The sequence below is a fragment of the Indicator indicator genome, chromosome 21, assembly GCF_027791375.1.
Source record: "Indicator indicator isolate 239-I01 chromosome 21, UM_Iind_1.1, whole genome shotgun sequence".
Classification (NCBI taxonomy): domain Eukaryota; kingdom Metazoa; phylum Chordata; class Aves; order Piciformes; family Indicatoridae; genus Indicator; species Indicator indicator.
In genome coordinates, this window is record NC_072030.1 from 3,695,229 (window position 1) to 3,713,534 (window position 18,306).

Consider the following 18,306-nt stretch of genomic DNA (forward strand, 5'->3'; position numbering starts at 1 on the left):
CAGTAATGTACATCTCTTCTTAATTATTTCCTTAGTTTGTTATTTAACCTTCTTAGTTCCCTGGGTAAGTATGGAGGCTGGGTTTGGGGGTTGAGTTTTTTGTCCTCATAGCTCTGCTTTTCTCTTGGCAATTTGTTAGCAAACAGGAAGAATAATATTTCTGCAGTGTTTCCTAATATTTAACATCCTTTGAGGCTAGAGCATGTGTCAGGTTGGAGTTGCAGTTATTTATTATCAGCCTAGAAGTCATTATTTTTGTTTTCCTCTTTCCTGGTATTCAGGAGGCTGGCACTTGAAAGATTCTCCCAGAGAAGCCTTAAGTTCTTGCTGATTAGTCATTAGTGAGGTTATAAATAGGCTGTCAAAGGTGGAGCATAAAAGATGAGGAAAACTGCAATGGAAGAAATAAGGTATGCTTTAAAAAAAAAAAAAAAACCAACAGCACAAACAAACAAGAAATCCAGGGCAGCAGTTGTAAAACAATCTGGAATTTTAAGGTGTTTTTTACTTGTTCCTTTTCTGGAGTTTGACTTCTTGTAAAAAAAAAAAAAAGATGCCACCTTTTAATAAAAACCTGGCCAGCCTTATATTGCATTTTAATATACTTCTGTCTGTGGTTGCTTCTGCTATGCCACTTGGAAGTGACTTTTTTTTTTCCCCCTCTCATATTTTTCTGCTTAGCTGCATGTGTTACATTTTACAAGGAGAGAGAACTTAATCTTCCTTCAAGCTGTAAACGCTGGAAATGTCTTTCTTTGTAGCCTTGCATGTTTAATAGAAGTTAGTGATTGATTCTTGTAGCTGCTGCAATTTGTGGTAGTGTTCAAGAGTGAAATAAAAAGAAAATGTTTTCAACTTCACTTTTACAGAACTGTTTCACTGAAGTGTGCCTAAGTATAAAAGATCTGTAACGTGTATTTCAGCACAAAACTACCGAAAAGTAGTGAAGGCTGAGGGAGCTGGGGGTTGTTCAGCCTGGAGAAGGCTTTGGGGAGACCTGAGTGCAGCCTTCCAGTACCTGAAGGGGGCTACAAGAAGGCTGCAGAGGGACTGTTTGCAAAGGCCTGAAGTGATAGGACAAGGAGCAATGGTTTGAAATGAGAGAAGAGCAGATTTAGATTGGATGTTAGGAACAAGTTCTGCACCATGAGGGTGCTGGAACCCTGCAACAGGTTGTCCAGGGAGGTAGTTGAGGCTTCCTGCCTGCAGATATTCAAGGTGGGGCTCAACAAGGCTCTGAGCAACCTTATCTAGTGGAGGATGTCCCTGCTGACTGCAGGGGGGTTGGACTGGATGAACTTTGGAGGTCCTTTCCAACCCAAACCATTCTATGATTCTATAATGAATTCTAGAAACAAGTTAACATGTCAGGAATACTTTGCTGGTGACATGGAGTCATTTAAGTTGAAAAGACCTTTCAGATCATGAAGTCCAACCACTAGCCCAGCACTGTCACTCCACCACTAGACCATGTCCCTAAGCACCGTGTCTGCACATCTTTTAAGTATCTCCAGGGATAGTGGTTGCACTACTTGCCTGGGCAGCCTGAAATTGAAATTTCATCTTGGGGAAGAAGTTTTTCCTAATATCCAATCTAAACCACCCCTGATGCAGTCTGTGGCTGTTTCCTCTTGACCCATCATTTGTTACTTGGGGGAACAGAGCCCCCCCACCTTGCTACCACCTCCTTTCTGATATGTCTACTTGCAGCTTTTACCTTTCTGATCCAAACTGTAGCTTTACTGTCTTGTTTTCTCTGGAAGCCAGGGTTTTTTCCCCTCCTCAATTCTTAATGTATTTTTGTTGTTGCAACCTTGTTTTCTCCAGTAATTATACCCTAGGTCTTATTTGTAAACATATCAACAGTATTGACCTGATGACTGAAGAATATTTTTGACTTAGCAGATCTCTGACATCCAAAAAAGATTGTGCATCAAGAAGAGTAGTCTGATGGGTCAATAAAACTTTGTCAAAACCTTTACTCAAAAAGACATACTGGAGACAAGGCTGGGAATGAGATTCTCAGCATTGAGTGATAGGACTATGCCTAAGGGACAGAAGAGTCACTATTGCCAACACCTGGTGCTCATTTGTCACAAAGGTTCCTCACTGTCTCCTTGCTTCTGTTTTGTTTTGTTTTGTTTGGGTTTTTTTAAGACTCTTTGCCCACATGGGAATGTAGAATTTTCCAGGCTTATCTGGAGTTCCCTTGGATGGAAAAGCTAATCCAGGGGTGTTGCTCCCTCCTAATTTGGGAGCCACTGGGTGACAGATGGAGGCACGAACCCCTTTGCCATATAGCAACCAGATTCCAGAAATGCAGAGAACAGAGAATCTCAGAAGTTCTCCCAGAAGTTCTTAGTGAATTTAAGGTTTGCATTTTATAAAATGAAGCTTTTTTGTCTGATCCATATGTATTAGGGTGTGATGGAAGTTTTACTGACAGTACTATTTACTATTAGGAAAGATGATGAATTAGTAATTTGCAATCAGATCAAATTTACTGTTGGAAAAAACACACAGAATCTATTTTTTTCCCCCGTTCATGTTCCTCTTCACCTCTAGAGAGCAAAAGAATGAGTTCAAGACATCTACAGACTTACAAATGAGTAATTCTGGAAATCCTGTTTGTCTAAAATACTAAGAGAAAACTGTAGAACAGATGTGAGAACAGGGAAACTAAGAGCAGAAAATCAAGAGAAATCTGAAGTGAAACAGCTTAAAAATGTGACAGCTGAGGAAGAGAACTGAGGAACTCATTTGATTAAAAAGTTATCATTCATAGTATCTTTCTGCTTTTTCTTTCCTAGAAAGTGATTATTTTAAAGCTGAGATGCTCTTGGAAGCCTTCCTGATTTTGACATATCCAAATACAACTTCAAATTGCTTATTTCTGCAGAGCATATACTAAATCATGTATGCTTTAATTAAGAATTGAACATGTCTGGGTTCCTGGGTGTAACTGGACAGTCATGCAAGACATTCCTTGCTGGAGAATCTCCAGCATTACAGAGTCTCAGAGTTGCACTTACAGAAGTAGTCCTGGAAGCCCTTAACAGCTGAAGCAGCTAACAGAAGTCCTGAGCATATCCCTGGCAGCATCCCTACACCAAAGCCCTTGCCAGAAGCAGTTAACTAACAGAAGCAGAAGTCCCTAGCAAAGCCCTAACCCCCCAATCCGTTCCTAACCTAAGTCCCTAACCCAAGTGACTGTAGCTCAGAGTGGCTGTTTTTATACTCTTTGGTATCAATCCCTTAGCCAGTAAAACCCAACTACATGTGTAAGCTAAAATCTTTTCCCAGCAAGAGGTGCCAGAATGTCAAGGAGGTGGCTTCAGCAGCCCCAATCCAGGGATGCCAACATGAGGCTGTTGTTCTTGGCACACATGGAATGTGATTGTTTTGCTCTCTGCAGCATGCTAAGGAATTGGTCAGCTAAGGAATCCTGCACTCTGCACACATCCCTCAGAACAGTGGCTTCAACACAGACTGAGCTTGCTTGTCTTCAGCACTATATGGGCGAAATCTGTTCTGGATTTAGACTAGAGAGGAAAAAGAGCAGAAGGGTTTGTGTACCATCCAGGTGACACATTTCATAAAGCCCTCTGCCATTCAGTTTGTTACCTTAAGTTTGGAAGCATGTTTGACTTTTTTTTTTTTTTTTCCCCTCAACTATTTTGAGTCAATATGAAGGGCAAGCTACAGAGCTTGTCCTTTGTAACTCTTGAGAACAACCAACTCCCTAGTCTTAGAGCAGGAGAAAAACACTGGAGCTGGGAGAGGAAGGATATCATCAGCTGTTGCAGTGAGCTGGTGCATGCCTTGTTTGAATGTGCTATAGCTGACGTGGGGAGAATCCCTTCCTTCTGTCACAGAGATAGACAGTCCCCAGCTGCTGTAGCTGGGGTGACTCAAAAGCTCTGTTCTGAGTCATTTCTTCAGGCTGACATGTAACAGAAAAGCAGAACTGCCTTTGCCCCTGGATGTGCTTTAGCCTTTTCATAAGAGATGGTAGAAAGCAGATCAAGGTGAGCATGGATAGGATTTCAGAGGTGAAACTGGCATGTTTCTTATTAACATCTTCCAGTTGAGTATTTGAATTCTTTGAATTTCTGGGACGCTCACAAGCATTTTTTGTCCAAAAAGCAGAGCAGAATTAAGTCTGTGTAACTAACAGTGTGGCTATACTGTTCGGTGTGCAGATGTTCTGTACTTCCCTCTTCAAGCTGGAAGGAAAGTCCCACTGATGAATTCTGCAATGAAGAGAGAGGCTCTTTCAGAGGTTAGGAGTGGGATGGCAGGAGGGATGGAAGAACTGTTCCAAGGAATCCTGTGGAGAGTTACTATTAGAAGCTATTAACTGCTGCAAAGGGCACCATGAAGCATCTGTGAATCTTTCCTTATCTGTGTGTGCAGCAGAGGAAGGAAAATGTTACCTGCCTCTGTGCGTGTTCAGAGGGAGCTTTTGTGGCAAACAGTGTTAAGCTATGCAAAGTGAACGTGTCATGCAGAGTGCCTTCTACTGCCTGTCTGTGTAGTGTGCCTTAGGGACAAGGATTGGATTTCATGGATATCTAAATGACTTTTTTTCTAAATAGGTGGTTCTAGGTGTAGTTAGGGTGTGGGGCTTACCTTGGAAACTCAGACTAAAATTGGATGTGTCATAGAAGGCTGTTCCGATGGGCTGAACACTCTCGGAGGTGTGATGGCAGGTAATATTTTTGTCTTAAGATTTCTAGCATCAGTCTAAGCTCATCCCACTTAGTAAAGGCTTGAAATGGAGTAGAAATCACAATAAATGTATATATTAATGATTGACCTTTATCTGAGTGTCACTATTACTCCTTTAGGTGCATTTACCTCTTTTTCTTTTCTCTTAATAGGCAATTGCTGGTTATTTTGATATATTTTTTGAGAAGAACTGTCACAAGAAGGTGAGTCTTTGGGGTTAAGCATTTGAAAAATGCCTTTGAGACATGAGGGTGGGTTTGCATTTTATTCTGCCTCAAGGTGTTTGGCAGTGGGTCTCTTTTTGCTCTAGCAAACCCTTCACGTGCATGTGTTTGGTAATTGATTGATGTGGTGTGATATCAAAAATGTTGTTCTTAATCAAACTCTTGAACTTCTCCACTGCAGGTCTTGTTTTCAACTGGTCCCCAGTGTACCAAAACACACTGGAAACAGACAGTTTTTCTCCTGGAGAAACCAATTCCTGTAGAAGCAGGTATGTTTAAATTCAGTTGTGGTACACCAATAGTTGCATTACACTGCTGTTATCATTAAATTTAAACAAAAATTGCTTCTAAAGGGAGGTAAGTGTTGAAAAGAATTAGTAAATAAATCTGCCAGCTGCATATTCCTAGGTCCTGTCACTCCTTGGGGTGCACATATACATTGGTGCATTTGTACCTGGCTTGTGTGCTGTTCAGTTTCTTTCTCTAGACAAGACTAAGTTCTCCTTGCTGCAACTCATTAAATTTCAATGTCACAGTGTGAAGTGAGATGCCTTTTTTTTTTTTCTAAGTGCCATGACATTTGTTACAATATGCACATTATTTAATATTGCATAGATCGTTTGACATTTACCAAATGTGTGAAATTACTGGGAGGTGTGCCTGCCTCTAGAATTGTAGTCTAGGTGCAGTGACTTTCTGAAGACAACCCCAGAAACAGTGTGCTTCGAAGCAGTGAACACAACCCAGCTGACCTTCAAGATTTCTTTTGCCTTCACTCCTGCCTTTCTCTTTATTAGCTCAGCTTTCTTAAGATGATTCCCACAACAAATCTCATTTGCTTTCAGTATCTTAATAGGTTATGGAAGAAGAATTTGGTGGTATAAAATGCATTTTAAAAATTTGCTTGTCTTGAAGCATCTTTCAGACAGGGCAGTGGATGTTTCTGTCCCCCAGTAAAGAAAAATGGTGCCTTCAGGTTTCTAATTCTGAGGAAAACAGTGAGGCTGACTTAAAAGTCTCTATCATATGCTTTATTGCTTTTGGAGATATGCCTGAAGTGGTTATAAAGCACTGATTGTATTTGGATTTGCTCTGTAAAAGAGGTTGAGCTTACAGATATCTGAACTTGTTGGGTATTTAACAAGAAAAAGCTCCTTTTATGCCATGGCAAAATTGTTTTGTTCTGCAGTGTGAACTAGCTCATTTTCTCAGCTGGTTGATGCCAGGCTGTTTGTTGTAAAAACAGATCTATTTTCTCAGCCATAAAAAAGACTGAATGTTTTGATCTCTAACTATTAACAGAATCAAGCCATTGCAAGCCAAAGGATGGGGCTTGCAACTGATCCTCCCTCCTCTGCCATTCCTGCCACAGCCTACGCCACCTGTGCAGGGTTTGCAGTCTCTGGGGTGAAGTGGGAGAGGTTTACACTAGGGCCAGGGATCTGGAGAGTGAGACAGTGGAAGTCACACCTAATTAATACTTCTGATTTGCTACTGAGCTTCAGCTTGGCTCCTGCTTATGGTAGACAGCTTTCTGTGTAGTCTTAATGGAAAATTTCTGTTGACTTGGTTTAGATGTAATGGGGGGGGGAGGGGGATAGCTTCTTACTACTGATGCTTTCTGAAAAGCTGATTTCTTTCCTCACAGACTGTGATGAGAGACCTGAAGGTACTGTACAGTGAAGTAAAAGAGACTAGGGTCAGCATGTTGGATATGTTTTAACTGCTTAGCAAGCAGTAAAGTTGAAGAACCTAGAGAAAGAAACCAGATGATATTGCCAGAAGAACTGGGTTTTCTCAGACAAAAGAATATTGAATTGTAGACTCCCTGCAGTATCCAAGGCTTCACTTAGCCCTTTTATAGCTGGAAAATGTCTTTATTTTGAAAATTGAAATTGAGATGCCAAAGCTGTATCTTTTTCTTATTAATGGTCCAAACAGAAATACTTTTCTGTTGTTTGTTGAAGTATGCCTGCTAAGTTACATAAACAAAAAAAAAATACATACAGAATATAATTCTCATTTAGTTGTCTCAAGCATTTACTAGACAAGTAAAATAATTATTGTGAGCACTTTAAGGGGTCCACAGAATCTTTTCAGTAACAGTGCATTAAGGTCAAACCCAAACCCATATGCAGGCAGAGCCTATTAGCAGTAAACCAGCATCTTGTTGGTGTTTTGTGTTCTTACTATTGCATTGCAGTGGAAATAAAACCTTGATTTGTCTTTCTGTGGTGCTCCAAGGGGCTAGCACAGCACAGCTGAAGTAGAACTGACATGACTAAGCCCCTGTAAAATCCTTGATTGTCCTTAACTCCCCGGTATCCATAACTGGGTAGCTATAAAGTTGCAAACTGAAAAATGTTCTTTTATCTACCTAGAGAGCTTTGTAAAAAGTGAGAAAATGACACCAGCACAATCAATCTGTCTGAATGGTTCAGTCTTCTACTGAAATACTTCCATCTTGTGCATCCCAGTTGGATAATTAGGTTCCAGGTTGAGATTTTAGTGTCTGTTTTGCCTGTCTGCAGCTGCAACATGGTGTCTGCAGAAAGCTGTCACTTGTTTGCTTACAAGCAGTACCTCCAAAACTGATGCCTGCTTTTCAGATTTACTAATTGTTAGCATTTGGATTTGGAGAGCACACTAAATCTTCTGTGTCTGACATTGTAGCTTTGAAACTTGCACTTGCAGCCTGGGCTGCATCAAAAGCAGTGCTACCAGCAGATCCAGAGAGGTGATCCTGCAACTTCACTCTGCTCTGGGGAGACCTCACCTGGAGTACTGTGTGCAGGTCTGGAGCCCTCAATGTAGGAAGGAGATGGACCTGATGGAGTGGGTCCAGAAGAGGGCCATGAAAATGATCAGGGGGTTGGAAACTCTGCTACGAGTGGTGGAACACTGGAAAAGGTTGTCCAGGGAGGCAGTTGAGGCTCCTTCCCTGGAGATATTCCAAGTGAGGCTCAGCGAGGCGCTGGGCAACCTGATTGAGTTGGGGATGTCCTTGCTGACTGTGGGGAGGTCAGACTGGATGACCTTTGGAGGTCCCTTCTGGCCCAACCCATTCTAACATTCTATGAAATCTGCAGTTTAAAATCATCCTCTTGACTTTTGGAAAATGTTTGAGGCACTAAATTTAGAGACTCTCATCCCATGGCTGGTTTATCTTACTGAAAAATACTGAAAGTTCTGTACCTAGACAGGAAAACTTGAATGGACTTCTTGTGCTGTTCTGTGTGCCCCACCTGGCAAGTGCTGCAGCTTCAGGTGCATGTGGCTCATACAGCAACACTCTAGTTTTCTGAGAATTTGGTTCCAGGTAGTGAGAGGAAAAGATTGGGGCAAGGGTGCACAGTTTAGGATCTCTACTACAAAATCAGTGAGTTAAACCTAGTTCTAGGTGAGTGAGTTTGGTTACTGCAGCCATGCATTTTGGAGGACCACGTATCTGGCCATTACTGTTCCCTGTGACAAGTGCTTCTGGTACCTGAGCTGCCTTTGGAATCTTGGTCACCTGCAGTGTGTGCACATTGTCTTAGGCAGCCACAGAAGGCTCTTACCTTACTCAGCTGCCTGTGCAAACTCCTTTGCAGCAGCCTGGTTTGTAGTTTGGGAGTAGAAACTGCCACTTGGGTACAGAAGCTCTTCAGAGAGCATACACAGAGCAGAAAAGGAAAAGGCAGAACTTCACAGGAGGCTGAACAGCAGTGTGACAAGAAGGAGCTGGCAAACAGCTGCTTGGTTTATAGAAGTAGCCAGCTGGTGGAAGAAGTCTGGCCTAGATCAAATGGGGAATACCAAAAGGCAGTGATTGCTGCTCTCATTGGATCTTACTGGCTTGGGGATATGGTGAGAGACATGGCCAAGTGGGAAGTGTCAGCCTGGGTACAGCTGCAAGTGCCTGCACTTTAAGAAGGTGAAATGGGAGGATTAAGAATGAGTTACTGAGTTCAAGGGAAATGCTCTTGGTCCCAATGCAAATGCTTTTTGTCTTGCTCTGTTTTGTATATGGAAACTACCTCACAGCCAGCTCTTCTGGAGTAATGCTTTTGAGAACTGCATTCCTTCACTTGCATGCTGGACCTCTCTTGCATAGTGGCCCTCCTCTGGACCTGCTCCATCAGGTCCATTTCCTTCCTGTATTGAGGGCTCCAGAGCTGGATGCTTTGCTCCCAGCCTGTGGGCTTGCCTGATGGATGAATGTCTTGCACAAAGAAGTGAAAGATGCAGTTGCTTACAGCTTCACTGACCATAAGTCAGAACCAAAATGAACTATTTGGGTGTTCAGAGCACATGTATTGGGTCTACTGTAGACATCTGTGATTTGGCAGTGGGTGAGTGCATTTTTTCTTCCTGTGCTAGCAAGCTTGTGCAGCGTTCCTGCTGAATGCTTTTGGACGGTTGGTTTTTGGTTTTTTGGTGTTTTTTTTGTTTGTTTGTTTGTTTTGGGGTTTTTTGTTCTTTTTGGGGACAAATTTCAGGGCTCCCCAAGGGATAATAAAAATGCAGGGAGGGGATGGTAATGGATTCAGTTTTGTCCTAATCAAACTGCAATGGCACTGTGTGGTTTACTTGCATTCAGCTGAGCGTGATAAGAGCAAGGTGATGCAGCTGGGTCCCAGAGACAGCTTCCTCCAGGCAGCTCACAGGACAGCAAAAGGGGGGGAAAACATCAGTCATTTTCTATCTACATGACATTGATTAATTGTTCAGAATTGCCTTTCTGTTACTTGCTTGCACTGCTGCTGTTTGCTTCAGCCCTCTGAAAAGGCTGTTTAGAAAGGCAGGTTTAGTGTATAGTTACTGCCCAGGAAACAGAAAAATGAAATGCTTTGTTTCATGAGCTGCCTTCACAAACAGAATCTGAGGGTTCTGTTCTATCAAGTCAGCTATCATTTCTGAAATTCTGTGTAAATTTTTTACTTTGTTGCTTCCTATGAATGTTTTAAATGGTAAGATTGAAGTAGGGATTAATTCAAGCTTTTTAGACATGCTTGAGTGGTTTAAAAAGCGTTACTATAGATGTTAAAATATATCCAAAATTTCACTTTGTAGCAGTTCTGAAAATCTGTGTGCTCAAACTATAGATTAATTGTCCTAGCTGAGGAGAGACTGTAATTATAGAATCATAGAATTATTAGGGTTGGAAGGGATCTCAAGGATCATCCAGTTCCAACCCCTCTGCCATGGGCAGGGACACCTCACACTACATCATATTGCTCAGAGCCACATCCAGCCTGGCCTTAAAAACCTCCAGGGATGAGGCTTCCACCACCTCCATGGGCAACCTGTGCCAGTGTCTCACCAGCCTCATGGGGAAGAATTTCTTCCTAACATCCAATCTGAATCCACCCATTTATAGTTTTGCTCCATTCCCCCCAGTCCTATCACTCCCTGACACCCTAAAAAGTCCCTCCCCAGCTTTCTTGTAGCCCCCTTCAGTTACTGGAAGGCCACAAGAAGGTCTCCACAGAGCCTTCTTTCCTCCAGACTGAATAACCCCAACTCTCTCAGTCTGTCTCCAGAGCAGAGTAGCTCCAGCCCTCTGCTCATCCTTGTGGCCCTTCTCTGGACACCTTCCAGCACCTCCAGATCCTTCTTGTAACAGAGGCTCCAGAACTGGATGCAGTACTCCAGGTGGGGTCTCAGCAGAGTGGAGCAGAGGGGGAGAATCCCCTCCCTGGCCCTGCTGGCCACACTTCTCTTGCTGCAGCCCAGGCTCTGCTTGGCTCTCTGGGCTGCAAGTGCTCACTGCTGGCTCCTGTTGAGCTTCTTATCCACCAGCACCCCTGAGTCCCTCTCCTCAGAACTGCTCTCAAGCCAGTCCCTGCCCAGCCTATATCAGTGCCTGGGATTGCCCCGAACCAGATGCAGAATGCTTTTTTTCCTCTGCCTTGTCCTTCTACCCAGCAAGTCTGCTTCTGTTCAAATACTCACCAAAGAAATGCAATATTTTGCCTTTTCTATTCTGTTTTTTTTTTTTCCCACTTCATGGATGGAAATCTGTGTTCAAGAATTTAAAGAGCTTATATATCATTTCAGGAGAGAACTAATTGATATTTGAAGTTCAGGGCTGAAGGGGCAGTAGCACAATGGCACTTAGCACCTGTCCAGCTGAGACCTGGGTGTGCTTGGAAATGCAGACCCAGCTCAGCCAGATACAGAGAGGTTGATGTATCAAGGCATAAAGTATTATTCCCTAATCTTAAGTAAAATAATTGACATAGCAGCTTTTTGGGCAGGTCGTCTGAGAAGCAAAGCAGCAGACATAACTCAGCACCTCACCAGGTTTAACTGCAGTTAGTTTGCCTTAATGTTTGTTGTCAAGACCATGGCTTAGAGCTTTGAAAAGGAAACCCTTGCAGACATGTTTAGTTGTGATTAACTGGGAACAGCTTCTCCTGCAGCATAAGGCATTTTTCACAGAATCACAGAATGTTAGGGGTTGGAAGGGACCTCAAAAGATCATCCAGTCATTGGACTGCCAGAGCAGGGCCACCTAGGGCAGGTCACACAGGAATGCATCCAGGCAGGTTTTGAATGTCTCCAGAGGAGACTCCACAACCTCTCTGGGCAGCCTGATCCAGGGCTCTGTCATCCTCACAGTGAAAAAGTTTTCCCTTCTGTTCCTGTGGCACCTCCTCTGCTCCAGCTTGCACCCATTGCCCCTTGTCCTATCACTGGACATCACTGAGCAGAGCCTGGCTCTGTCCTCCCTGCACATCTTTATCAACAGGAATGAGGGCACCCCTCAGGCTCCTCTGCTCCAAGCTAAAGAGCCCCAGCTCCCTCAGCCTTTCCTCGCAGGGAGATGTTCCCTTCAGCAGCTTTGTTGTTACTGTGTGTGACTCAGTAAGCTAAGTTGATAGTTAATTTCTGGTTTGCTTTTGCAGGAGAGGCCCTGGGAGGAAAGATCACAGTCCGCAAAAACAGGAAGGATCCACGGTCCCTCTTCATAACCCTTGCAGTGAAGGACATGCAGCAGACCTACAGCCTGCAGTGAAAATTCTCTGCATGTAACTTGGGGAAATGTCAAATTTAAATGCTAGGTATGGCTGTTGATAACTGTTTGTAAGTATGCAGACATGGTGAGCTCTTGGATCTGTGTGTGCATTTGCACACACCAGGACATGCAAAGCTTGCCTAGACCTGAGAATACCTTTGGATGCTTTCACACTGGGGTGTGGAGGCTGAGGACAAAAGCAGCTGTTCCACCTGATGGGGGGAAGACAAGAAAGAGGATTTTGGTTTATGTGAGACTGCTAGATGAGAAAAAAGACCAAAAAAAAATAAATTAAAGGCTTGCTGTGAGGCACAATAAACATGATCTCTCAATGTTGTATTCTCCCACTGACAAAATCCTTCTGAATTAGTTTATTTTTTAGGACAGAAGAAGCTGAACTGTGTATGAGCATGCCTCAAGAGTAGCTGGAAAATCCCAGAGGGGATAAGTTTTGGAATTCCAGCTGCAGGATTGCAGCAACAAAGACTTTATTTTTGTTACACTTCTGTAATTAAAATATGATACCATGTTTAAGTTACATTTATCTGAATAAATGAAACTAAGGCTGTTGTGCAATGCAGTTGCCAGTTCCCTTGTTGTTGCATGAAGTCATCTGCAGCTAGCTGCTGTGGTGAGACAAAGGTGTTCCAGGGCCACACCTGGCCTCAGCCAACATCCCAACAAGCATTGACAGCTGGGCCTCCACCCAGTAGCAGTGTCTGGTTCAGACCTAGGTACTTATCAGTAAGTTATGCTTTCCAGTTTCCAATATTTGTGCTTCAAGGCTTCCACCCTTTGGCTACAGTCACATCCACACACTTAAATTTGGGTTCAAATTCAGGAACCAGGAGCTGGGACATGAATTGGCTTCTTCTCCCATTCAAAGGGTATAATCAGGAAGTTGAATCATCTGGATGGTTAACAGCTTTTCATCAAAGCTGATTTTATACAGGGTATTGCTGTACTTAGAATAATGATCATCACAACCAGCATCAGGATTTGTTGTATTAGACTTTGGATACAACACTAATACCAAGTCCAAACCAGCTGAGCACTGCTGAAAGCCAGCTATAATTCCCTGATTCTTGGAGTTCATGGGTGTCCCTCACTGCTTGGTGTGGATGCTGAGGTCCTGTGTAAGATCAGGGATGTGAGTGCAGTGCTCTGTACTGGAGAGGTAGCCACAAAGCCCATTTTGGTGTACCAGCAGCAAGTCCATGCCATGTGGTTCTGTAGATCTTGTATGTTTGCTACAGATATTTTTGGGCTGAGAGGAAGGCACAAATGAGGATCTGCTCCATGACCTTGCCAGGCACAGAGGTCAGACTGACTGGCCTACAGTATCCAAGGTTCCTCCTTTTTTCCCTCATTGATGACAGGGATGATGTTTCCCTCTTTCCAGTCAGCAGGGACCTGCCACAGCTTTTCAAATACCACAGACAGTGGTTTGGCAACTTCATCTGCTAGTTCCCTCTGGACCTGTGGGTGGATCTCATCAGGCCTTGTGCACCTTCAGGTTCTATAGATGGTCTCAAACCCACTCTTCACTTACAGTGGGCAGATCTTGGCCCACTCCCCACCTGTGTTTTCTGGAGTTTGGTGGTGCAGCTAGAGCCCCTGCCAGTGAACACCAAGGCAAAGCAGTCATTGAGCACCTCAGCCTTCTCCATATCTGTCTGTAATCAGGTCTCTGCTCTCCTTTTGGAGAGGCCCCACATCTTCCCTAGCCCTGATGTCCCTGAAGAAACTCTTAGTCCCCTTTATGGCTCTAGACAAGTTTAATTCTCTCTCTGCTTTCACTTCCCTAACCTGTTCCCTGGTTGCTTGGACAACTTCTTTGCAGTCCTCCCACGTGGCTCATTCGTGTTTCCATTGCTTATAAGTGGTTGTGTTGTGCTTAATACTGAAGGTAAGGATATCTGAGGAACACTGAATGTACAGAAGTTGTATTTTTTTAGTATTTCCTCCAATAGTTAACCTTTTTCACAAGGAATATTCTCACTTCTCAATCTGTATTCATGCTTAACTAATTTATATTGTACTTAGCCCAAGGTCAGAGGCATTAAGATTGACTAGTGGGTCATAAAAACACTTTTACTATCCAGATAAAACTGGAGGTTGGCCTTCATTCTCCTGCTTGGACATTTCTGCCCAAAGTCTAGGTGCTAGAAGATAACCCCACCTGAAAAGCATGGATGTTCATGGCTCCACCTCTATATGGATGCTGAACTACAGGCTTTCCCCCTTTTTTTTTAAATGATCTTTTGCTTATTTAATCTTCCTTGTCCTTTGTGGTGCTTTGAAAGGTTTAGTTGCCTAAGCTGTAAAACTCTTCCTGGTTCTACCCATCAGAGGGCAGCTAAGCAAGACAAACTTGGATGCTCCTGGTCCTTCCTTACTGAGTGTCTCTTAGTGTGCATCATGCTGGGGTCTCTAATAGGATTTTTCTTAGTTTGACCTCCTAAATTCAGTCTTATGGGGTATGCTGTAATGAGGTAGACCCAGCTCCTGTGATCCAGAAAAAAGCAAAGTCTCAGCTTTGAAGAGGGAAAGCTCTATGGAGGATTCAGAAAGCTGGTTTGGGAGATTCAGCTGCCAACTCCAAAAGGTAGGCTGCTAGTAAGTTTTTACAAGTTCTTTTTCTCTTTCAAGGATGTTTCTCTGTTTAATAGTGCCTGAAATTCCCTGTGGTAATGTATCTTAAGATTTTTTTCTGTCCTTGGTTTAAATTACTTGAAGAAAAAATTACTGAAGTGGATATTTCCCAAGGTTGGGGGAATGTCACAGCCAGGCAGTGACTGACTTGCTGGAGGCATTGGAAGAGCTCACACCCTTACTGGGAGGGCAACTTGGAACATCCAAGAGTGGAAACTGAAGGCTTGTGTGAAGGCTGATAGTTTTGTTTTTCAGAAACCAGGTTTGGGAATACAGTTTCCTACTATTACAACATTGATTAACTACACAACAGCTGCTTGTGAGAGTTTTCACAGGCAAACAAAACTGAAATCACAACCACATCACTGGGATCTCTTTCAAAGCTTGTATAGGAAACAAAAGATTTGTCTACCCTTCTGTTTGTTACAGGCATTGGCAGATGCTGTTAGTGGTGGAGAGGCTTTCAAATATTTATTTTTTTTCTTCCAGGCAAATCTGGGGATGCTTTTTTTTTTCTTTTTTTTTTTTTTTGGCTGGTTTTGGTTTTGTTTTAGTTTTGTTTTCGGTTTTGCTTTGGGTTTGTTTTGGTTTTGTTTTGTTTTTTGGTTTGGGGTTTGGTTTGGTTTGGGGTTTGGTTTGGGTTTTGTTTTTGTTTTGTCCCCTGCCACTCTAGCATCTTGAGATGTATCATGGTCTATGCAAAATTAAGGGATAGATTTTTTTTTTTTTTTCCCCAAAATGACTTGAAACCTGAAGGGAACCTACAAGAAAGCTGCAAAGGGATTGTTTACAAAGGCCTGTAGTGATAGGACAAGGGGCAATGGTTTGAAATGAGAGCAGAGCAGATTTAGATTGGATGTTAGGAACAAGTTCCACCATGAGGGTGGTGGAACACTGGAACAGGTTGCCCAGGGAGGGATTTGGGGCCCCATCCCTGGAGATATTAAAAGTGGGGCTCAACAGGGCTCTGGGCAGCCTGGTCTAGTTGAGGATACTCCTGCTGACTGCAGGGGGGGTTGGACTGGGTGACCTTTGGAGTTCCCTTCCAACCCAGGCCATTCTGTGATTCTATGGTTCTGTATCCAGTTAAATGCCTAATACTACATTCCATGAGGAGGAAACACAGAGCAGAGCTTGTGTTTGATGTTAGGACCACTGCAGGTAGGTTGGCAGAAGGGCTGCTGATGGAGTGGGGTTGAAAAGCAGTCTGTTGGAGTTAACATTCATCTAGTTGGAATGGAACCTGGAGATGGTTCAGTTTTCCAGGTTTGGTGAAAGAGTTTAAACAGGTACTGTCTGCTGGGGGTTGAGCTTGTATAAAATTCTTAGGTGGATAATTAACTTCACACTTAGAAGCAGCATTTTTGAGGGGCAAAGGCACAAAGGGGCAAGAAGAAACCTTACTGCTAGTGAGGTACTGTGCACTTAAAGAGGAAGTTAAGAGAATATTTCAAGAGCCTGAGCTTTCTCAGTACATGAAGCTGTGAGGAACAGGCTGTTCCCTGATGTCTACCACCTAGTTTTGAGTTTGGTTTTGTGTTTGTTTTTTCTTTAATTAGCTTTGCTAATTCTCATGTATCAAAATAGAAACCTCATTTAGATCCCTTTGTGAATGGCACCAGTGTTATTCATTTTTGTTTGGCTTGCTAATGCCTCTAGTTTCCAGCACTCTCTGGGCTCCTCCATGATCCATGAAAAAGATTCACCCCATGGAAAAACTCTGCCAGGGAACACTCAACTTACAGATTTGTAACGTTTCTATTGCTGTTCTGTAACAATTAGCCAAAGTAAAATAAAAGACCCTAATGACAGCAATAACAGATTAAAGGGGAATTAAAGCTTACTCAACATGTTAATTCTATTTTCCACTTGGGTACTACTCAAAACATCAGTGGAAACTGAGTTGGGAGCAAATATGTCCCATGGAAAACAAACTAACTGAAGTTAGCCTTTCACAAGTGAGAGCTGCAACCCAAATTAAATGATTCTTGGATTCATCTGGCAGATGCTGAAACAGTCCTGCACTGTGTGGTAATTCAGAGGCTTTTCAAATATTTTTTTCTTCCAGGCAAGTCTGGAGATGCCCTTTTGGTTTTATTTTTTTTTTTCTTATCCCTACCACTCTGGCATTTTGAGATGTGTCATGGTCTATGCAAAATTAAGGGATAGATTTTTTTTTTTTTTTCCAAAATGGTTTGAAACCTGAAGGGAGCCTACAAGGAGGCTGGAAGGGGATTGTTTAACAAAGGTGCTGTTATAGGACAAGGGGCAATGGTTTGAAATGAGAGCAGAGCAGATTTAGATTGGATATGAGGAACGAGTTCTTTACCATGAGGGTGGTGGAACACTGGAACGGATTACCCAGGGAGGTGACTGAGGCCCCATCCCTGGAGATATTCAAGGTGGGGCTCAACAAGGCTCTGAGCAACCTGATCTAGTTGAGGATGTCCCTGCTGACTGCAGGTGTGTTGGACTAGCTGACCTTTGGAGGTCCCTTCCAACCCAAACCATTCTATGATTCTGTAATATCTGTAGACAATAGTCGTGTGCAGTGAGTAACAAGGAGGTGAGTGATTCAGTCACTTACAACAGACTCACACTTGGGAAATTTCCCCTGATGAAATTCTACCTCCTGGTCATAATGCCATGTTACCAGAATATCATCTGTCTGCTCCTCTCAGTATCACACCTGGCTTAAATTTGTTTCCCCTTTAGCCACTGGTAGCCACAGTATATGGTTATTGACCTGGATTTAAAACAAACAAACAAACAAAAAAGTTAAAATCTCTAGAATGGACACAGTTCATTCAGTGCTGTCCACACAAGTGCATACAGGCTTGGCCAGCTCCTTAGTACCATCCCTGTGGTACAACTACCTGAAGGGAGGCTGTAGCCAGGTGGGGGTTGGTCTCTTCTCTCAGGCAATCAGTGACAGAAGGAGAGGACACAGTCTCAAGCTGCACCAGGGGAGGTTTGGGCTGGATGTGAGGAAGAAATTCTTCCCAGAAAGAGAGATTGGCCATGGGAATGGGCTGCCTAGGGAGGTGGTGGAGTCACTGTCCCTGGAAGTGTTTGCAATCAGACTGGAAGAGGCACTTAGTGCCATGGTTTAGTTGATTAGATGGTGTTGGGTGATAGGTTGGACTTAATGATCCTGAAGGTCTTTTCCAACCTGGTTAATTCTGTGATCCCCTGCTGGGACTGCTATTTGCAATAGTTTCTAAAGTCTGTCTTGCTTAGAGTTACCAACTTTTACTGCCTGACATCTGCCTGTGGATTGTGGTCTGCCTGGCTGAAAGCAGGAGCTCGAGGGTGGCAGGAGAGAAAGGAGAGCTGGTGAGGGACATGCTGGGGTACTACAGGTCCTGGGTAGCATGTACCACAAAGGGAGCTCCCTTGAAGAAGTGTTGGTCCAGTTTGGATAGTGACAGTTCAGGTAATTATGCCTGAAATATAAGTAGGGTTCAGTAAGTAGAATTGAACTTGGATTAAAGCATCTGGTGGGTTATGCAAAGGGAAGAGCACTGAAGAGAGAGAGTTTCTTAGTAATATTGACTTCTGCCACAACACTGAATCTTCATGACCCAAAGTCTACTCAGCTGAAAAATTGGATGTGAGGAGAAGAAGGACTTCTCCACACCTCAGATGTTACAGCTGTGCTACAGAGCTTGCTGGTGAATTGAAACCACAAAG

General features: G+C 43.2%; 1 protein-coding gene across 1 annotated transcript in view; it reads left to right on the forward strand.

The window, feature by feature from the left end:
• The window catches only part of PRMT3 (protein arginine methyltransferase 3), a 52,221-nt gene extending 40,242 nt beyond the window's left edge, over positions 1 to 11,979 (forward strand). Inside the window, exons 13-15 of the mRNA XM_054390550.1 lie at positions 4,884 to 4,934; positions 5,137 to 5,224; positions 11,849 to 11,979. Of these exons, the coding sequence (XP_054246525.1) occupies positions 4,884 to 4,934; positions 5,137 to 5,224; positions 11,849 to 11,958 (249 nt within the window). The 3' untranslated portion in view covers positions 11,959 to 11,979. The remainder of the gene's footprint in view (positions 1 to 4,883; positions 4,935 to 5,136; positions 5,225 to 11,848) is intronic.
• Positions 11,980 to 18,306: the final 6,327 nt, after the last annotated feature.